The sequence below is a fragment of the Bemisia tabaci genome, chromosome 9 (genome assembly GCF_918797505.1).
Source record: "Bemisia tabaci chromosome 9, PGI_BMITA_v3".
Lineage (NCBI taxonomy): Eukaryota > Metazoa > Arthropoda > Insecta > Hemiptera > Aleyrodidae > Bemisia > Bemisia tabaci.
Genome location: NC_092801.1, coordinates 29,882,161 through 29,904,787, shown reverse-complemented (window position 1 = coordinate 29,904,787; position 22,627 = coordinate 29,882,161). Strand labels below are relative to the sequence as shown.

General features: G+C 38.3%; 2 protein-coding genes and 1 non-coding gene across 3 annotated transcripts in view; 2 read left to right on the top strand and 1 right to left on the bottom strand.

Annotated features, from left to right (window-relative positions):
* The window catches only part of LOC140225525 (fatty acid synthase-like), a 17,272-nt gene extending 8,857 nt beyond the window's left edge, over window positions 1-8,415 (top strand). Inside the window, exons 7-12 of the mRNA XM_072304722.1 lie at window positions 979-1,079; window positions 1,675-1,897; window positions 3,240-3,488; window positions 6,318-6,519; window positions 7,306-7,535; window positions 8,380-8,415. Coding sequence (XP_072160823.1) covers window positions 979-1,079; window positions 1,675-1,897; window positions 3,240-3,488; window positions 6,318-6,519; window positions 7,306-7,535; window positions 8,380-8,415 — 1,041 coding nt within the window. The remainder of the gene's footprint in view (window positions 1-978; window positions 1,080-1,674; window positions 1,898-3,239; window positions 3,489-6,317; window positions 6,520-7,305; window positions 7,536-8,379) is intronic.
* Window positions 4,517-4,598, bottom strand: TRNAS-CGA (transfer RNA serine (anticodon CGA)). The gene has a single exon. It is a non-coding gene; the product is annotated as a tRNA-Ser (tRNA).
* The window catches only part of LOC109030398 (fatty acid synthase), a 27,514-nt gene continuing 12,282 nt past the window's right edge, over window positions 7,396-22,627 (top strand). The window contains exons 1-14 of the mRNA XM_072303986.1: window positions 7,396-7,535; window positions 9,254-9,563; window positions 11,181-11,331; window positions 12,258-12,389; window positions 14,262-14,379; window positions 15,288-15,581; window positions 16,270-16,431; window positions 16,629-16,792; window positions 17,469-17,636; window positions 18,254-18,490; window positions 19,407-19,591; window positions 20,209-20,464; window positions 21,607-21,789; window positions 22,426-22,605. Of these exons, the coding sequence (XP_072160087.1) occupies window positions 9,286-9,563; window positions 11,181-11,331; window positions 12,258-12,389; window positions 14,262-14,379; window positions 15,288-15,581; window positions 16,270-16,431; window positions 16,629-16,792; window positions 17,469-17,636; window positions 18,254-18,490; window positions 19,407-19,591; window positions 20,209-20,464; window positions 21,607-21,789; window positions 22,426-22,605 (2,508 nt within the window). The 5' untranslated portion in view covers window positions 7,396-7,535; window positions 9,254-9,285. The remainder of the gene's footprint in view (window positions 7,536-9,253; window positions 9,564-11,180; window positions 11,332-12,257; window positions 12,390-14,261; window positions 14,380-15,287; window positions 15,582-16,269; window positions 16,432-16,628; window positions 16,793-17,468; window positions 17,637-18,253; window positions 18,491-19,406; window positions 19,592-20,208; window positions 20,465-21,606; window positions 21,790-22,425; window positions 22,606-22,627) is intronic.

Here is a 22,627-nt window from a genome sequence, read left to right as displayed (position 1 = left end):
TGGGTAGGGTGAGTGTTGAAATACTTCAGGAAATGGTGAACAGAGCACATCAAATGTGTTGAAAATGTCTACCGTCTTAAAGTTGAGACATCCAATGATGCCTCACATCGACAGGAGATCACATCAGAGTGAGTACCTTAAGACTTCCCGCTCTTAAAAATGAAAACCGACACTAGCGCAAATCAAATTGGATATTAAATTTTAGTTTAAACGTTTGTGAAATATCTGAGGTTTAATTTCCTAAAAATTGCGTTCTTTCTTTAGCAGACGGTCCATAATTCATAAGTTGTCAAGGGAATTTCAATACTCTGAGAAGTATAATTTTCAGCGCATCAACTGTAGTTTATGTGACATTCTGATAAGGAAACATGATTTGGAGTGCTGAATTTTTTGGTATGTCTAGTAGCCCAATGAGGGAGGCTTATTTTGCAATGTATTGGTCAATACACGTATTGTCCAGTGGACAAGCTACCGATTGAGTCTCAATATATAAATTCCGATGGACGCAATGTCTGCTCATGAGGATGACTGTGTTACAATTGTTGCATATCTGAAAGATGAAGGAACTTTGCTAGTCGAAGTTTAACACTTCCATCATTTTTTGTTGGACTATTTGGGATTATGGAAGAGGCGTCCGCCTTAATTCGAGGAGATGAAAGCCTATGTAGGCTAGAATGGATGAAGCCTGGGGACCACTAACTTGTGGTTGACTGCTTTATAAATGCTTGTCAACGGAAACGGTCTAATCATTGTGTCATAGTATACAGGGTGCCCGGAAGTTAACGCTTTTAACTTCCAGGATCGATTTTTTGGCTCAAAATATGGCTTTTTTTCCTATACACATATACCCGAAAACGCTTCATAGGTACGTTAACTTCCGGACACCCTATATGACTTGAAGTTCATTAGACTTAAGTTGAACATATTCCAATTGTTTTAATGTAGCCCTGATCTTGATGTATTCAACATTCCTCACAGGTTGCAACAGAGGAGACTGAGCTTAAAGGTGATCTCATTGGGGTGAATTCGTTTTCCTTAGCTTCAGATTTTGCACACGGTTTGATCAAGAGACCACCTCCGTGAGTTTCTTCTCTAAAAATATATTTCTTCATTTGACAGACACAGTGCAAGTGCGTAACTAAAGTTTAGGCGATAAATGAATATCCGAAACACGTGTTTATAATGTGCACCCGTGGTACATAGTAGTGTTTAGATGCGGCCTCACTCCTATAAACCGCTCTACGCTGTTTCTTAAGTAGCACCACGAGATATTTCTGCGCTAAATTCAACGCAAACTATGCCCAAATTAACACAACATTTGTATAGTTTTGTGTTTCACTTCCTATATTAACCAAAAGTAACGCAAAAACACAAATATTTCTATCAGTGTTCGCAGTGACTGGAAAATCCTGAGGAAAAATTAGGAATGAAATGTACTCTGGGAAGAGTAAAAGAGACTCGCGCAAGAATGTAACGGACTCGGAACTGTGTCCCACGGTTTTAAGTTAGAAGTGCCAAAATAATTTGCTCAAAGACCATGAACCTATTTCGGGCCATTTTTGTTTTGTTTTTTTAAACATCTCTACTCAAAATTATGAGACTCATCAAATGAAACACTCACTGAAATTCTAAAGTTTTTTTTTAAAAAATAAAAGATTATAAAATATTATTTAGGAAAACTACGGAAGAGCCCCAAGCGGAGCATCACATATATTTGCTCTCTTCGCGGACAGAGGAGGGATTGGAAAAAATCATGGACAGAGCTGCCAAAGTTTCACTGAGTCGCGACTTCACGGATCTCTTGAACGGGGTGTTTCACAAGCAGCTGCACGGACACTACAACCGCGGTGTCATGGTCGTCACTGAAGCCGAAAAAACCATCATACGGAAAACAGGAGTAAGTAAAGTCTTGGATTCGCTGCGTAAAGCTTTCTAGTTGTAAGCTTTTTACACACTGAAAAAAGGTTGGTAGAATTTGATTCTGTATTTCACACATCATCAATTCAGAGTCAATTCTGCCAGAAGAACGGTAAACGTTACCATATACTGGTACAGGTAACCATTCCTCTGGCAGAATCGACTCGAAGATTGGTAGAATTTACCATTCCTTCACGCTGTATTTTGCACAGCTTCAATTCAGAGTCAATTCTGCCAGAAGAACGGTAAACGTTACTATAAACTGGTACAGGTAACCATTCCTCTGGCAGAATCGACTTGAAGATTGGTAGAATTTACCGTTCCTTCACGCTGTGTGAACTGCAACGCGATGGAATGGTAAATTTTACCAATTTTTTTTTTCAGTGCATTAAGCGTTACGCAGAAAGGGGCCAAGCAACATCAGCTTTTGCTATTGTCGTATTAAATTGGGCATTTTAATTTTCTACATGAGAACAATAGTGCAGATTTTGGTGCAAATTTCAGTGAATTTTCTGTATAGTACGACGCAAATTTTTTAAAATTTCAAAATAATCCGCACAAACGTTCTCCAGTAAAAAAAATCAAATCGCCCAGTTAAATTTGGCAATAGCTGATGAAGCTAGGTTCCTTTCTGCTAAACGCGGTCTATGTAGCACTATTCTGAAGAAAATTTAGAGCCTCCTAGGGTCTTTACGAACCTTTCATCCCTCAATATATCAGGAGGGGGCTCCCAAATCTCCTTTTGGAGATTTTGGACTCCTTTGGACTTCTTTTGGACTCACCCCCACAGCCAGTCCACTCATGGTGGCCCACTTTTGGCATGTCGGAAATATGAACCGTGCTGCCCCCTAGATTTGTTCCATTTAACCAGAAAAAGACCCCTACCAAGTGACAGATCTCTAGGATAATATTAAGTGGCGGCACATTGGCCTTGAAGTTGCCTCGCGGGAAGTTCAAATTATTGAAAAATGGCATTTTTATCGCCATTTGGCGGGACCGCCCGACCCTGATCAAATAGTCTCAAGGTCTTGAAATTTTTTTTACAGGCTTATTTTATTAGGTCCTTTTTGTGAATGTGAACAGTTTTGACTTGGTTTCATGGTGAAAAAGGCTCCGAAGTGAAATCCACTCCGGATTTAACTCCAAGGTTTTTAGCAGCGTTTTTCCGACGTGCGGCAAAAATCCACCCAAAAATTCCAGCTGAAATTTCGCAAAAGGTATATCAAATGCATGTTTGGCGGTAGTTTGTTATTTATTTGCATTCTATCTATGATTGTTATTTACCCTTCACATAATTAATGTTGCTGATTTTTTCGTTACAGCACGCTGACAGCTCACGGAAGAAACCTCTTTGGTTTTCATTTTCGGGGATGGGATCCCAGAAGAACGGAATGGGGAAGGCTCTGTTACGCATCCCTGTGTTCGCCGAGGCCATCGACAAATGCGACGCAGTTCTCACCCCGAAAGGGATCGACATCAAGCACGTATTGACGAGTCCTGACAAGACCGTGTTCGATGACGTCATACACTCTTTCGTCGGCATCACTGCCGTTCAGGTGACGAGCCCGATAGTAAAAGCAAGATATCAGAACTCAGACAAAATGGGCCTTAAGGAGTCCAGCGGGGCGATTATTGAAACTGATAGACAAAGCGATAGACAAAGATGACATAGGAGGTATAAAGCAATTCTATTGGTTGAAATGGGTGGTTCTCATCGACTAAGGGGGAAAATGATAGACTAACTGTCGGGTTTCTCGTGGGTTGCCGTTACTTAGTCGATTACCTACCTCCTTTGTCCATTGCAACAACCCGTTTCCACCAATAGGATCCCTCCAAATCCCTTTTGTCGTCTTTGTCTATCGCTTTATCTATCAGTTTCAATAATCGGTCCGCAGTGCTCCCATTCCATGTCCGTCAAAAGTTCTGGGATTCGGAACTTTTTTATTTCAATTTCTCCCGCTTAATGACCGTCAAAAGTTCTGGGATTCTTCTAATAAATTTCCAAAAGGTCCCGGGAGGTTTCGGAAAATGCAAGACATCCGGAACATTTTGGGAATTGTTCCGGGGAAGTTCCGGGGAGAGTTCAGGAAATTCTCAAAAGTTGCGAAATTTGGTACCATAGTTCCGGGAAATAAGGTAGAGAAATGGTGCTGGGTCCACACCATTTCGTGGGGAAACAAAGCCAAGAAATTCCAAAAATTAAAATTGGAGTAAAAATTAAATTTTTGAACTCTCGCGTTAAGCAGAAAGGAACCAAGCCCCATCAGCTATTGCCTTTAATCGGACAGTTACATTTTTTACAAGATAATAGTTTCGCAGATTTTTATGCAAATTTCAGCGAATTCTCTGCTTAATACGAGGCAAATTTCTTACAATTTTCACAGGAAACCAAATAAACATTTTCTTTAAAAAATGAATTTTTCCAGTTAAATTTGGCAATATAGCTGGTGTTCCTTGGTTCCTTTTTGCTAAACGCAGCAGTCCAAATATGCTGCCTCGGAGAGCTTATGACATTTAAGCGGACAATAAAATCGAGGAAAATCATGCATGATTCCCTCTGTGCACAATTATTTTGTAAATATCTGCACAAAATAATCACCGCTGCGAACAGGATTTGAACCTGTGCGGGCATAGCCCATTGGATTTCGAGTCCAACTCCTTAACCACTCGGACATCGCAGCTGCTGAAAGTCTGCTGCTACCAGTTTGCAAGGAAAAGTAACCATCTCATAATTACGCTCGCAAAGCTATTACCCGGTAATAGTCATCGCGTGTGCATGTGCTACTTAACGCGGCTTTGGGATTCCACGTCCATTGTTGCCGCTTCGCGATTCAATATCCGAATTTTTACGCTGATACATTTAGTGCCCGTCTTTTAATTGAACTTGGCAACTTCATCGAAGAGTTGCTGATTGTTTTCAATTTAAAGATGAGACTTTTCGGAGTTTCAGCGAGGTTTTTTTTCAGCCCTCACCCTCATCCTATCTGACACCATATCCACCAAAGTTGTTTTCCATTTATTCTGGGAAAGAAAATCAATAGCTGTGAAGCTACATATTGCTTTTCATTGTTGACCCCTTAGAGCACATTATAAACAACTAAACAATTTCTTTTCTTGATCGAGTCAAAAAGTGGTTAGCTAAATTAGACTACATTTTGCAATCATGAACTAATCATCATAACTATCAATTCTAGCTCAGTTTAGAAACAACGTATGCACCATTAATTTCCCTATGAACATAAGTGTTTTTACGGATGAGCAAGAAATTGCAGTTCCTGATTGCAAAATGTAACCCAACTATACTGCCGTGCTAAGGAAGAACGCCGTACGAACATTCGAGAGTTGCCAAATTTCCTTCGACAAAATGTTTATTTTGAAGAAGAGTTACGAATATTTTTACTTGAAAATTTAAGAAGCTTTCGGAGAAAGTGCAAACAGCATTATCTGAAAAATTGGAAGAAAAATATTCATAAATTTACCAGGGAATTCGTTATTAATAAATGGAAATTTGGCAAAGCCTGAAGGTTCATACGGTGTTTTTCCTTGGCACGGCAGTACAAGAGTGGTCAGCTGTAGGAATACAGCTAGTAATAATAATAAGAGAAATTAGTAATAAAAATACAGTAAGTTAAAGCTGATCAAATGAAAACCCTTACAAATATATCTGATCGATGTGGAACACTAAACGATCGGCTCCAACCCAAGTAGCACAGTGCAACGAAAATATTGAAATTAAATTGCAATTTGATTTCAATAAAATTGTAATTTTTTTACCATTAAATCGCAATATTTTTACATCATTTAGTCGATAGATGCCGATTTTAAACAATCAACAAAATGAGCTCCATGTGTCAGAAAGATAGGCAATATGCAATGCAGTGAAACATTGCAACTTATTTAAATTTTATCGCAATGAGTTTCAATGAATAAGTTTCCCCTTCAAATAGGAGCTAGGCAACATGCACAACACTCAGTGGAATTGCAATATTCTAACAATGTAACTGCTTCTTATTACAATCTGTGCTACTTGGGAATACGATTAACTTTTACATTTCAGTTCTGATGTGTTGTTTGGATTGCATTTTGCAAAAAGGAACCAGGAGCATTGCAATGTTGCTAAAATTGTGCATCTTCTTTTGTCTTGGAAGAAAAACCTGATTAACAGTTTCTATTTTCCTCGCCAAGACTGTAAATTTAAGACAAAAATTATCATGTAAATTTCATATTTTTTCATGGTTTCAGTAATTTCATTGCGAAGGATGGAGTTGCACAATCTTAGCACCATTGCAATGCTTCTGGTTCCTTTTTGCAAAATGCAATCCATTTGTCGTAGACCCTTTATAACAAACATACACACAAATAAAAAAATAAATATGAAAGATCCGAATGTTTGTCCACAGATCGGGCTGATTCATGTCCTGCGGAGTTTGGGAATCGAGGCTGACAAGTTCGTGGGTCACTCGCTTGGCGAGCAGGCGTGTGCATACGCCGACGGGGCCCTCACACTGGAAGAAGCCATCCTCTGCGCTTGGGCCAGAGGGTACGCCTCCCAAGAGGCTGCACGTGAAGGAACACTCATTCCCGGTCTCATGGCCGCTGTTGGTGCGTTATAGATATTGGCCAGCGGGCCGATTGCTGAAAACTGATGGACAAAGCTATAGACAAAGATGACAAAAAGGATATGGAGGGATCCTATTGGTGGAACGGGTGGTTGCAATGGACAAAGGACGTAGGTAATAGACTAACTAACGGTAACCCACGAGAGACCCGATAGTGAGTCCATCATTCACCCCCTTAGTCTAGTAGAGCCACCCATTTTAACCAATAGGATAGCTCCATACTCCCTATGTCCTCTTTGTCTGTGGCTTCGTCTATCAATTTCAACAATCGACCCGCAGCGGGCCGATTGCTGAAATTGATAGACAAAGCGTATGAAGCGATCCAATTAATTAAAATGGGTGGTTCTACTAGACTAAGGGGGTGAATGATGGACTCACTATCGGGTCGCTCGTGGGTTGCCGTTAGTTAGTCTATTACCTACGTCCTTTGTCCATTACAACCACCCGCTTCCACCAATAGAATCAAGTTTTCAGAAAATTTCGTCAAAATAGAAAGCATAAATCGACTCCCCTCAGAAAAAATGACTAATTGCCGAAAAACTAAAGCTTAAAAACTTAGGTAGTAATCCAAAATTGTCTGCTCTGAAGTTTTTCCGAAATTCAACAAATGGAATGATGCAAACGCTTATTTTATTTAGTGAATTACTTTATCAAAGTTTCAGAATCTTCTATCAATGATATTTCATGTTGTTATGAAATAACTACAGGTGATTTTTTTTAATTTTATTTTTATTTTTATAAAACTGGATTTTCTCTCTCCCCATTGTAGGTCTTGGGTACGAGGACATAAAAGATAGACTGCCACAGTCCATTGACGCTGCTTGCCATAACTCTAACGGTAGCTGCACTATTTCGGGTCCAGTGGAGGATGTGACGGCATTTGTCGAAAAGCTAAAGGCTGAAGAAATATTTGCCAAGGAGGTCAACGCTGCCAACATAGCGTACCATTCGCGATACATTTCCCCGATCGGAGAACGACTTAACAAGCTATTAAAGGAGGTACATATCGACGGTGAAACTACCAAAACACGTATCTCGTTTGCGGTGTTTAAAAATCTACGCTCACATTTTATTTTTTTGAAGTAGACCAAATCAATATCATTCCTTGAAATTTTCACGGAATTTCCTTCGCACAAAGAGGAAAAATTACAGAAGTTTTCAAGAATCAACATTGAGAAGTTTCCTCTTTAAAAAATAAAGTATGACAGGAAGTCTGCGACGTCGCAAACCGAGATACGTGGTTTGGTAGTTTCACCGTCGATATATTGAAGTACGAGAGCTCTTATTCTACTTCCTCTTTTACCCTCAAAGAAAAAAGAAAAAACTAAATTCGTCGTTAAATAAAATTAACTAACTATATATATATATATATATATATAAAGTCGCTTTATAACGCACTCTGGCGTTCTACGACACCCAAACGCCACATATGCCTGTCTTCCCAGAGGTTATCGGGCAACTGACACCGCAACATCTCTTCGTCAACGCCCTGCCGCCAACCCTTTACGGGACGTCCCCGTCGCCTCTTCCCAGGTGGTACCCAATCCAAAACTTGTTTGGGCAACCTCTCCTCCGACATTCTTTGCTCATGTCCATACCAGCATAACTGCCTGGACATGACGTCGTGCACTATATCTTTCTCAACCTTCATCACCTGGCGAATTCTCTCATTACGGACTAATAATTAAATAGACTAATATACGGGGGAAAATCTCAGTAGCATTTTTTGCGCCGAGCGATTTTGGTCATGATGAAGTTGCCAACTCCCCTCTTATTTCTGCTGGTTTTATGGCTTCGTGCCTAGCAACTTCAGCCAACTGTAGACTTTGTTTATTGTCCGTAGACATCGAAGGATTTAGGCAAATTCATGCTCAACTAACGAGTGGATCTGCAGAAACAGATTCTACTCGACCTTAATCCCTGAAAATTTGTAAGTCGGCGCATGGATGTGCCAATATCCCCCTGATGTCTACTGACAATAAAATAATTTCTATGTTAAAAGTCATGTATATAGATGGCTGTAGATTCCTGAGTTACAAAATAAACAGGAATAGAAGCCAAATAAACTGCAAAAAAACAAGAAGAAAAAAAAAAAACATTCATGCTCCAGCTCGAATTTTAGACACCTGCGGATTTTCCATTTTGATTCACGATTCACAATGGAGATGTTGCATGTTTGAGGTATTTGCGATTTGACAATTAATTCTTATGTAAAAGTTCGCGAGAAACACGATGGTGCCACTGGTTTTCTCTGAAATCAACTCCCAAGCTCAAAAAAAGCTCTCGAGTTGAGGCGAAAATGGAGGGGCTATCCCACGCTATCCTGAAAGTCCACCTCTACATCAAAACAAACTCTTCATGCAAAGATAGGGAGCAAATACATTGACAGGGCTGCCACTTTATTTGGTGACTCTAAAAGTGAAAACACGGCATCACTGCTAATGTATTTGCTCCCTATCTTTGCATGAAGAGTTTGTTTTGATGTAGACGTGCACTCTCAGGATAGCGTGGGATATCCCCTCCATTTTGGCCTCAACTTGAGAGCTTTTTATGAGCTTGGGAGTTGAAATCAGAGAAAACCAGTGGCGCCAACGTGTTTTTCGCGGATTTTACAAAAGAATCAATAGTCAAATTGCAAATTCCTCACACATGCAACATCTCTATTAGCGACCTATGAGTGTAATCTGTAATATTGGTGAATGCCTTGGTTTTTCCAGATCTTGAAAACCCCTCGAGAGCGATCCGAAAAATGGATCAGCACCTCGGTGCCGCGCGCGAATGGGGTGAGGAATCTGCCAAATTTGCGGGCGCCGAGTACTTCACCAACAACCTGCTCAGCTCGGTACTCTTCGAAGAGGCCTTCGCGGAGGTCCCTGCCGACGCCGTCATCTTGGAGGTGGCCCCGCAGAGTCTCCTCTTGCCCATCCTCAAACGTGCCTTCCCGACCTCCGTCACCAGCCTCTCGCTCACCGGCCGCATCAGTGAAGAGAAGCCAGCTTTCGTGCATTTCCTCGGCTCTGTCGGAGAGTTAGTGCCGTGTTATTCAGTCATTCCTGCGGGCTGATTCTTGAAATCGGTAGACAAAGCGATAGACAAAGATGACATAGGGAGTATGGAGCGATCCTATCGATAGAAATGGGTGGTTCCTCTTGACCAAGGGAGAAAATGATGTTCATACTGCCGTGCTAAGGAGGAACGCCGCACAGTGGATCGAGTCAATATCAGAGGTCGGACAAGATTTGGAAACTTTAAACGCTTATAGCTCCGTTTATACAAAACTTTGAGGTTCTAAAAGTGTTTCCATTGGTTTCCTAGTAAAATTTTCCTCTAGAAGCATCCCTTGAAATTTAAAATGTGACGAAATAAGCATACAAATTAGTAGTTTTAGTCAAGAATTCCATGTCCGACCTCTCTAATTGACTCGACCCACTGTGCGCCGTATGGACATGCGAAAGTTGCTAGATTTCCTACAGTAAAATGTTTATTTTTGAGGAAGGTTACGAATATTTTTCCTTGAAATTTTCAGGAACTTTAGGTGAAATTGCGGACAAAATTACCTGAGAAATTTTAAAAAAATTTCCTGAAAATTGGTGATTTGCTAGGGGAAATTTGGCAAAGCCCAAAAGTTCATACGGCGTTTTTCCTTAGTACGGCAGTATACTACAGGGTCCCGCGTGGGTTGCCGTTAGTTAGTCAACTACCTACCTTCTTTGTCCGTTGCAACCAACCGCTTACACCAAAAAGATCCATCTATGCCCCCTTTTGCTTCTCTGTCTATAACTTTGCCCATCAATTTCAAGAATTAGACCACTGAACTGTTTTTACGACAAAATGCAAATAAGGTTTTATGCATAAGGTCATCCAATGAACAGCCATTTTCCCCGAGAGGGCTCTATGAAGCTTACTTTAAGATAAAGGAAGGATATAGGAAGTATAAAGGAGACCTTTAAGAAATAACTGGAACGATTTTCGGGAACTTGAGTAAAATTCGATAATGTCACTTTGGACATAGATCTTTGAAGGGATCACAATAATTTGTCACCGCAAGAAATACAAAGAAAAAATTCCACGGTTTTACATAGTTTATGGAGCGCGCAGACCTGCCGCAATATATTTAAAACCTGTAATATGTTTACTTCTTTGGTACATCTCTTTTTTCAGGTGAAAAATTACCGGTTTTGCGTGAAGAAATCTATTTTCAAAGTTATTCACCGTTAAATTTTACATAAGGTCACGTCAAGATTGTTTGTATTATCATGTTATTATGACGTGAAAGCAAAGATACCTAAAACGCCTTCAACTTTGTGCATATGCAACACGAGCACCTCCTTCCGTCCGCGACAACGAATAGTTAATTGCAACAAGGCCCAAAGATCGCGGAGCGACGACAACATTACGATCTTAGGACCTGGATGCAACTATTCGAGCTTGAGGGGTGTTTGTGTTGCATATGCACAAAGTTGAAGGCGTTCCAGGCACCTTTGGCCTCTTGATATGTGTCAGACAACTCAATGAACCTCGCGTAAAATTCGAGAGTAAACAATTGCAATTTGCTCCTTGGGTCCGCCTATGCATTTGGGGAATTGATCCTTTATAAAACCTTAAAATTTGAACACAATTTTTCTTCTCCTCTCTAATTTTTAGACTTTATCTACTTGGATACGAGCCAAACCCTGCTGGTTTATATCCCCCGATCAGCTATCCAGTTGCAGCCAGTACGCCAGATTTGGCTTCGTTCGTCACATGGGAGCACTCGTTCCGCTTTGATGCCAAGAAGTTCTTGCTTGTACCCGATGTAAGTGTTTTTTGATCATGCTGGTAATTACTGGTGTGCGATATTTTTTCTTTTCTTTTTTTTTTGTATAATACTATGAATGATCGATGAAATTAGGGGAAATTTCTGAGGAAAGTGTCGGAAGGAAAAATTCACAAACCATCAAAGGAGCTGATTTTAACACAGGAATCAAATTCTAGGATTATTTCTAAGATAAAAAGGGTACCATTGATTTTCTCTATGCAAATAAGTATTTTCATGTACGGATGGAGTCCATCACTTTCCTTTAAACATTTACACTTTATTCATTTTACCCAAATATTCGACTGAAAGGCTCCAATGGACTACTTTGTAAGGAGGAGCATCAATTTTTGGCTTATCCGTAAAAACGCATATGTGCATGGGAAATTGATGGCGCATGCGCTGTTTCTAAGCTGAGTCAAAAATTGTAGGCCCTAAATTGTAAAATGTAATCCTGATATCATCGTAATTTTTCAACTGCGAACACATTTTAAAGCAACTTCCTAAAAATTACAAAATTGTATTTTATGTCCATCTATCATAGCATGTACAATGCAATCGTCTAATGTGATCGCAGACTGCTCCACTGCTCAGTTGAATTATTAGGCGTTTGACACACGGATGAAACCTTTCATGTTCATAGCTTCCTCATCAAATTTAGAAAGCCAGTCAGATAGATTTGAGACATTATTAATTCCGTCGTCGATGAGATTCTTGTTACATTTTACATTTGTTATAACATTAGGAGTCCCAATATTGGCCCAAAAATAAATTCGACGAGGAAATATTGACAGGAATTTCTCTTAGGCGCACTAGGAAAGTTTTCTCCATGTGTGTATTGTTAATCTAAGAAGCTGATACTGTATAAAAAGAGTTTTAACGTTTCAACAACTTAATTTTATATTATTATTATTTTTTTTTTTTAGGAGTTTGACTTAGTGAGCGAACCTCAGGAGAAATCTATGGATATGATCATAATGCAATTAAAAGAGTTCAGACACTTGTTCGAGGGTCATGTCTTGGTGTCCCGACCGATGATCCCGGTATCTTACTTCCTTGTAAGTTTTTCACTGTTATTATTGTCATTGTGTTTCCTTCAAATAATCAAAATATCCGATAATATAGGAGAAAGGTAAGGAGTAGGGGAGACCGGGGCTATGTTGACCAGATTTTTTGAAAACTTGTGTCTGAAAACAGAAGAATAGAATGCCATTTCTTTAATGCTCTAATCCTTGAGCATACAGTGTAAAATTAAAATCAACGGAAAACATTGTACAAAATACTTTAATTTTGTGAGTTTCATGCGTTTTTATAAGAAAATCCATTTTGGTCAGCATAGCCCTGCTTGGGGCTATATTGGCCACCCGGGGCTAAGTGAGCCACCTGTAAGGAAGCTATGTTAACCTTGTTCAGTTGATTGTAATTGCACTTAAAAGCTTAGTATTATGCCCTTACACTTATCTTTCGTAATGTTTGTAAAACTCAATACCTTTGGAGCTGAAAATTTAAAAATAAAAAAAAAAAATTTAAAGAACAGTATCAAATTTAATAAGTGAGTTGGCGTGAAAAGCAACTTAACAAATAATAAGAAGATCTACTTCTCCACTAAATAGGACCGTTTTAAACTCAAAGAAAATGGATTTGAACCTTACGCAAAAAAAAGTATAAAATGTATGTCTTCTTAGTAGGTCAACATAGCCCAGAAAAATGGTCCACATAGCCCCGATCGAGGTTACCTCAAATCAAAGTCATCCAACTAAGAAACAAGGAGTCAAAAGCCATAAATCCATACACTAAAATCAAAGGAAAGGGGTCTACTTCAAATAGAAACAAAGATTAATAAGATACACAATAAATACTCGCCACAGCAAACAAAATTCAAAATTAAAAAAATCGCGTTTTCGGGCTATTTTCGAAGGTAAACAAGAATGTTACAGCACAGAGCATAACAGAGGGGGACACCATCGATGTTGATATTTTAAATTGTTAGTCTACATCGCTGCCAACCTTTTTGCTCATCAAAACATCAAATTTACATTTTCCTCTACAAAATTCTCACGATGGTTATCATAGCCCCGTGGCCAACATAACCCCGGTCCCCTAAAACACGAAAGCTTGTACTTACGCTAGCTCAGTTGCGCTGGTCATAGAATCATGTTTTGATGTTTGATTCTTATAGGTCAGCTAAAAATAATAAAATCCGTCCAAACAGAAATTATTGCCTACGTTCAATATTAACCGAGAAATCGCGCTTTGAAAAGTTCGGTTTATGACGTCATCCACTGCGGCAGTGACACTCTTCGTTTCTTCTACCTTGCTTTCATTCGAGTTTCATGTTGAGTAACAGTGGAAATGTGTGTCTTCCTGATGAATGGAAGCAAGGTGGAAGAAACTAAGGGTGTCATTATTGCGGTGGATAACGTCATTCAACGAAATTTTCAAAGCGCGATATCTCGGTTAATATTGAACGTAGAGAGTTGTTGCTTGGACGGATCCTATTATTTTTAGCTTATCCACAAGAATCAAACATCAAAGCAGGATTTGTAACATGCGCAACTGACCCATTATACGTTCGTAGCAAACATGAAGGTTACATCGAAATCCATAGGCGGATCAAAGGGGGGCTGTAGGGGGGTGCGCCCTCCCCGCTCACGGAAGGAAAATAGGAGGAAGAAGAAGGGAAGGAAGAGAGAAGGAAGAAACGGAGGAAAGAAGAAATAAGAATGCATTCGGTAATTATATCCATAACGAAATTTACTCAAACTGCATATTAGATGCTTAAAAATGTTGACTTTTTTTTTTTTTAAAGAAAACCCCCACCCCTCGAGTTCGAAGTGACTGGATTTTTTGTGATGATTGTTTATATATTTTATGGAAATATTTTTACTTCGGACATGATTGCTTGTTTTATTTTTTTGTTTCTTTTGTAGAAAGAGATTTGGTTGCTGTTGGCACCGAAAGGTAGATTCAAAAAAGATTTCGACGAAATAACTCCACATTTCACTGACATTTTGGTGCATTCTTTAATTTGGATGGATGATCTTCCAGGTGAGGTATTAGGCGTCAATTTTAGACCAGCTAATCAGTGCTAACTACAGCGAGGCTAGTAGCGACCATACAGGATAGTTGACTATTCAACCTTTGAGATGTTCATTTGCCTATCCGATAATCTGAAGGAATTTTTCCCGAAATCAGGGCAGATCAAAACTGAATCCTAATTCTCTCACGAATTGAAATATGATAGATTAAACTAAGAATCCAGTCAATTTTGGCGCCTACCATTGAATAAAATCAAGTGAATCAATTTTCAAGTATTTAAGGTCTCTTTATTTTTAACCCAGCTCTGCTGAAACACTGGTGAATTCTTATCATATTTTTTGGTTGTCACGGTATGCTTAAATTTATCAGGTATTTTTTTAAAACATGCTGATTGAGGTAATGCCTCGACAAGTAGCAATAATCTTCCTATTCTGTTTGTTGTATTTTGCAATCGCACATACTTACTTCCTTTTTTTTTGCATCCTACATAAATATTTAAAGTGTGAAACCACGTATCTCCATTTCGGTGTTTCAAAATGTCCGCTCCTATTTTAATTTTTCGAGAAGATACAATCCAGTTTTATAGCTTGAAATTTCTACCTATTATTCTGATAACGGCGAAGAAAAATCAAGGAAGTTTTCTAGATTTATGTGAACTGGTTTTCCAAGGAAATAACAAAAAATGACAGGAAGTCTGCAATATTGCAAATGGAGATACATGGTTTCGCATTTGGTCATCGACTTGTTGAAGTCTCACTCACAAACATTATCCAGCGAAATGAAAACTACTTCCTTTTCCTTCCTCCTCGATTTTCTCCGAAAAAATCTCAATGGAAGGACCAAAGAGTGTTTGCACCTTCAACACATTTTATAACACGGAATTATAATTGTTAATTATTTTATTTTTTTAATCACAGAAGAAGCAAGTCTGGTTATTCAGTTAAGTCCCGCATCCGGCTCGTTTGAAGTGTGTCTGGCTTATCGGGGAGAGAAAACGCTCCCGCTAAAAGGTGACGTCATTGTGAGCGGAAAAGCAGTAATTTACGAGAAAGATTTTGAAAAAGAAAGATGGTGTTGCGAGCATCCACCCACATCTTGTATCAGAAGGACTCTCAACATTCAAGATTTGAAGAACGCTTACGGCGCTAAAGGCTATGATTTGAGCCCGGAATTCCAGAATAACATCAGCGAATTACAAATTTATGACGAAGGTAAAATTGACCAATTCTTTGACCAAGCTTCTGAACCTATTGGTCACGGTGATTCACTTTAGGTGTGTGATGATGTTGTCCAACTTCATGAGCATTTTCATTAAGGGGGTCTTAAGTGAAATTTTTACGCACATGCAATTAATCGCAAACAGAGGTAGTTGATGTAAGGGGGATCTGCAGCAGTAGATGTTAAGGTCGCACTGACTTTTGATGAGTCTCGCTTATTCAGCCGTGCTAAAAAAACGCCTTATGGATATTTGAATGTCGTCGAAGTCTCTCTCAGTGAATATTTATTACTGAAGAGAATTATGAATTCTAAAAAAAAATTCTTGACATTTCTAGACACTTTGGATCAAATTATACGATCAAACTGCGCTGAAAAATCGGACTTAAAATTTTTTCAGAAAATGCGTGATTTGTAAAGGGAAATTTGGCAACATCTAAAGTCTCATACGACGTTTTTCCGTAGCACATCAATATTGGATATTACCAGTTCTACATATTTTCAGAGGAGAGAAATTGCCAGCTATAATAATGAAATTCATGAATTCCAAGTAACAAAAAATCATTAATTCTGAAAACTCGAATCAAATTTGTCAAAACGTTTATTTCTGATAGGGCATTTGCAACATTTTGCAATATTTTTCGTGTAGAGTGAAGCTATATATTTTGTGATGCGTTGTTGCAGTTTCCGTTGGGAAGCTCACTTGGAAGAAAAATTGGCAGAGCGTGATTGATGGCGTCATCAAAGCCGGGTTGTTGATTAACGTCGACGACACAGAGGTCAGCTGCCCTGTGGCTATTCAGTCTCTCATTATCAAGCCGGATGATATCAAACTCATGGACTACGGTAATTTACAACCACATATTCTTGTAATAATGTAATATTATGAAGTGGTCGCAATTTTCACCGAGAGAAATTGTACATTTTGTGACTTTACGGTCGCATCATTTTTTTAATATTTGAATTGATTTTTTACATCCAATTTAACTGATGGTGAGACACAAATAAAATTCATTTTTATTCATTCGTGTTATTATTCGCAGGCTCTGATATCACATTCGCTCTGGATCGACGTCAAAATGTGCTAGTTGCTGCGGAAGGAATCGAAATGAAAGGGGTCATTTTTAAAGCTCCACCAAAAAGGGTCTCTGTCGCCCAGACCTTGGAATGTAGCAAATTTTTACCGTATTTCACTTCAAACTTCCAGGTGAGGGTAATAGCTCCATATATCGTCACCTTCCGGCCAAAGAATCACAAGTGCCATGCGACGTTTAAAAACTTCCACCGTTATTTTATGTTTTTTACACAGAAATTGTTGGTTGAATCTGTTTGTAAATTTCACTGAATTTTATTGGCAGCACATAGAGAATTCAGTGAAATTTTAGGACAGCTTTGTTGAAAAAATTCTCTGTAAAACAATGCAATGGCTGCGGAAATCGTCGCAAGGCGCCTGTGATACTTTGGCCGGAAGGTGACTATATCTTCTCCGATACTGTTTCACAACTTTGATTCACCTATATTATAAACCTTAAGTTTTGATATCTTTATAAAGACCGCCATAACAATTCAGCATGACTATTCCGTAAGATTGAGAGTTCTTTCAAATGATCATTTATGACATTGGAGCTACAAGAAGTCGGAACTCTTACATCACGTCGTATGCTTATTTCATGTATTCAAATTTTGCGTTTATGCTTTATTGAATTTTTTTTTTTTTTTTTTTTTTTTTTTTTTTTTTTTTTTTGCGATCATTTTCTTTGGTATGACTTGTGTGTAGACTCGAATATCTATAGTATTTATAGACTGTCATGTTGAGGGGACAAAAAAAGGCATCACTTTAATTTTGAATTTTTTTAATTTTTCTTTTTATTTTTATTTTTTAGCAAGTAGAAGAATTTCTCAGCGCAGCTTTGGATATAATGTTGGACTGCTGTCCAAGTCACAAGAAAGAGACGCACAAAATAAATATCTGTGAATGCGGTAGCTTATCGAGAGAAACCGGGATTCTGAGTGATCTCAAGAGGACGGTCCACAACCACTATTCGTCGGAGGTATTCAGATAATTCCGTCTACCCTTCATTAGGTTTTATGAGCTATCCCCAAAACTTGAAGGATATGTTTTGAAAATTAAAGATGGGCAAGAAGACCTTGGTGGGCCTCTGCAAAATTTGTAGTAAATTCATCGCATCGCCACCCAGTTTTCTACAAAATTCAAATCTCCCGTTAAAGATAATTGAACTCTCTTTTTGCAATAATCAATCAATAATTTCTTGTAATGCCGTGATCGTGGAATTTTTTCCATTTTGCGTGGAAAATCAGAAAAACCGTTTCTATTTCTGCACATAAAACTTGATCACATGACTTACTTTGTAAAGTTTTTGGTTTGATCAGCTTTCAGTGAATTTATTTCAAACGTAAAAGTTCTGTAATCTTGGTTAAATTCCGATGCTATATAGAAAATCGGCATCGCTAAGTATGGCTCCGTAAGCATTCTTTCATTTTATACCGATTGGAAAAATAACTAATCCTTTTTGAAAAGAGCCAAGAGCATGAACACGATTATTTGAGGTGAATCTCTCAACAAAGAATGAGACTAATTTAAGGGCAGGCCCTTCCAAAAAGCTGAAAATTTAGTAAAATCTAATTTTGTACCGCTAAAATTTGACAGATCAGTCTAACTTTTAATGACGAGGCTGCTACGAAGCATGATTTCCGTGGTCTGAATCTCTTGGTGACCAGTGAGAATGGATTAAAAGCTGGGTTCATCCAACAAGCTGAGGATCTGATGAGCGATTTCATCCTTTGCATCGCTGAAAATTTTAAGTCTCTACCAGTACCAGGATTTGCGGAGGTTATCCGTTACGTGGATCCCAATCAAAATGGCCAATACATCCTTCTGAAAAAGGTAAGTGACGGAAATAGCAGCAATTTTGAAGATTTTATTGGCTCCAATGTTTTTTGGCAAAAACTAGAGCAGAAAGTCAAGAATGATGACCTACAGTCTTGTAGGCAGGCGCTAATATGCGTTTCACGCCAACCAATTGACTGCAGCGCGTTCGGCGCAATGCGAGAAGTATTCATGTAGTCTTGCAGGCGCTAATATACTTTAGACGCCTGCTGCACTGTGTTTGGCGCGATTATACGAACTCGCGATAGAATAATCGCGGCATCGAATAAAAGAGCTTTAAAGGTCTACGTTATGCCGACGCTTTATGCGCATTCAGATGTAGCCTAGTTTCCTTCGATTATAAATTTTTTCAGAGAAAAGTTAGGATAGTTCTTTATACCCACGACTAATATTAAATCTTTTCACTTCATTTATCACCAGACGGTAAGATATCGATGCCTTGTCAAAATGCGTTTATTTTCCGACTGTTTCCTGTCTTGCCAAATTTCTACCTTAAATTAACTTCATTTTAAATTCGCGAATTTCTGTAGCATATGATGAGGTTTCTATTCAGGCAATCCTTGTGCATTTTTCGCGCAATCCTCATGTATTTTTTAGACCTTTAGTGCAATCCTGGATTACCGATTTTATTCATGTTAAAAAAACCCGGAATGACCACTTTCATGATTGAAATTGTAAAAGTCTGTTCTTTAAATAAATTACAGCAAACATTCCCTAAATAATGCCAGAACAGTGAATTTTAGACCGGTTTAGGAACATTTTTGAGAAAGATGATTATTTATTAAAAAAGTGTTCTTCCGACATTTTCACTACAAATATTTAATGTTGTGATACCACTATCTGTCACTGATTTTTCTCCTGATGTTGATTTACAAGTTTCCATAAGTAATGTTTTCATTGCTTGAATTTTCAGATGTGCCGGTCGAAGAAAAACATCTTTAAAGTAGTCAGTAAAAACTTGTCCAGGACTTTAGACGGTTTAAAGATGCCATCAAAAGATGTAGTCACCACTTTGATTTGGGAAAAACAATCGACACTCAACCCACATGATGTTATGGAGGAGTTGAAAGCCAACGAAAACTTGAGTGAACATATGAGGTATATACTTCCTTGGAATATGATTGAGGCTAAAATGTCTATAAATTTAAAAAAGAACATAAAAAAACAAATTACCTTTACATGTGACCGTCCAAGGGAAAGATACTTATTAAATGCAAAAAACTTAAACTAAGAGCTTTAATTAGGACCGCGTTAAGCAGAAAGGAACCAAGCCACATCGGCTAATTGGTCAATTTAATTTTTTACATGAAAACGGGTTTGTCAATATTTGTGCAAACAGTGAATTATCCACATAGTACAAATCAAATTTCTTGAAATTTTCAAAGGAGTCTGCCCAAACGCTCCCTTGTAAAAAATAAAATTGCCCAGTTAAATTTAGCAATAGCTGATGTGGCGTAGTTCCTCTCTGCTAAACCCGGTCCATTACTACATAAGGAGTTTTCGCGAAATTAATATTAAATTTTTATTTTGAGTTGAAAACCAAAAATGTTTCGTAACTTTAATCAACTCGAGTATCAATGAAACTTGTATATTTTAGAGAGTTTAAATCTTTTTTTTAAATCAGTGCATCTCACCTCTGCCTTTTTGCATCTCTTTAAATGTTTTAGCAATAATTTAAAAACAAAATAAAACTAAAAATGTTATTCTTTTTACAGATATGTCTTCATTCTGGACGACGACGCTCCCTCTTTTTCGGAACGAAACCCATTCTACTCAGAGCAGTTGCGTCTTGGTCTTCCTGTCAACATTCTGCGAAACGGCACATGGTGCACTTACAGAAGATTCCACTTACCCGGCGCCAATCCGGAACTGTTGCCCGATATAGTTGATATCTCGAAAATCAAGAGGGAGGACATTGATATTCACTATATCAGCTTGAACACGCAGAAGCAGCGAATTAAAAACTACGAGGTTAGTCATTCCATTAGGTTTTAAAACAAGTCGGGTTGTATTTTGCCGGAAGGAAGCATACTAGCATTGCAATTTTGCAACGTCTATGTTTACAATGAATTAACGGTAACTGTAAAAGATATATTTTTTATAACTAATTCACACACGGAAAAAAAGTACGAGGTTGTTGGACGATATGGACATTTCCCATTATTTGTGGTAGTACCCCAATAAATTAAGTAACTAACCTAAATGTTGCGTTACTACCCAACTTTGAATTGCGTTACCACCACAATTAATTAGAAATGTCCATATCATCCAAAAAATTGGGGTAGTACCACAATTTTAGGGGATAACCCCTGACACTTTTTTTTCCGTGCACATTTTTAGTGTACAAATAGTGCTAATTTTACCTTTTACAGAAATATCAATCCTTGAAATCAAGATACATGTATTTATGTTCTGTTCATTTTCAAATCAATTCATCCTCAGCGAATATATAGACATCGATGTGGGCGAGCTCTTCGTGTTTTGAAGAGCTTGTTGAATTTTGTAATTTTTGTAGTGGCAAATTAGTTTAAAATCTTGCGCAGATTATTTGTCATAATTATACTTTTAATATTTTTCTCCAGGCTCGTGAAAGATACCCTACACATGGTACTATGATAAGAGTCTCCTTAAATTTATCTTAGTCACAGTACAAATAAATTAGAACTTCTCTCAAGAGACAATCTGTTTAAGAACGGCTACAAAAACTGCCAACTATAGAGCGTCGCGCTGCAACGCGACCAACTCGAAGCGACGCACATCGCAATTAAAGCGCCTGAATAGTGAATACAACTATTCGTGCTCAAAGGATGTCCGCGTTGCATATGCAAAAAGTTGAAGGCGTTTTAGATATCCTTGCGCCCTCAACGCCAATCTTCGACCGTCACTATCCGTCCTTGCACGTTCTCCGAGGCCGGAGTTTTATCTCGAGCAGGTAGTAGAATCAAGACCTGAGACATCTGCTTTCCTCAAGTTTATACTCTTTACTCAATGTCTAAATAATAATTCGACGGATATATTAGTTTTAAACCTTTCGCAATTTTTCATTAACCAGGAGAAACATTATTTCACGTACTTCTTTCGTTTCATTTTAATTATCTGCTCAAATGTTGCAGCAAGATGTTTACGTATTGGAGTATTCTGGCGTGACTAAAGATCAGAAAAAAGTAATGGGATTAGCACGATATCGACCGGACATATCGAACATGGAAATCAACATCGACCCAAAATTAATTTGGGAAGTACCTCCGGGTGTGTCTATGGAAGATGCTGCCACAATTCCTCTGTTGTGCGGGATGGTAAGAAACATATATAATGAATTTATCAAGCATTCTATGAATGACAGTAAGAAGGAGCTCCTACAATGTATGGATTGATAAGTTTGCAGCCATTACAATATTAAGTAAATATTTGCGAGAAACATGATGGTGTCACTGATTTTCGTCTTAATTCAATCTATATAAGTCGAGGAAGGCTTATTTCAAAGAATCTATGATGCTAAAAAAATAACACCGTTACTGGGCTGACAGTTTTTATAAAGGGATATGACTGAATATATGATGAGGGTCACCGTTGTGGATTGTTTCAGGACATTCCGTCAACTATTTTTCGTCCGGGCACCTGTTTTGTGCGCTTAAGTCCACGTGTAAAATAAGCAACATTGACTTGGTTTAAGCGTTATATTTTAGTCAAGATTAGTTGCAAAAAAATTTCATTCACTTGTTCTCCAAAAAAGAAATAAATTATGAAAAGAAATCTGCAGCATTGCAAGTTGAGATACGTGGTTTCGAACTTTGTTCATAGATATGCTTCTTTCAGTAAACTCATTTTATTTGATTTTAAATATAGAGCTTTAAAAGACCGAACATGAATTTCACTTAATTTATTTATTAAAAACAAATTGAAGGTAAAGTAACGCGATCCTTTTATTTTAGGCGAATTATGCTTTAATAATGTGTGTCACGTCTTACGATGTGTACTCTGCACTTGTTCACAACGGTAGCAGCCTTCACGGACTTACCTGCATTGCCGTCGCCTTCCACGCGCAACTTGAAGTTTTTACAACCGTCTACAGTGCTGAAGAGCGGAACATCGTAAAGCGTCACTTTCCACAGGTAACTTGGAGTCATTGTCAAT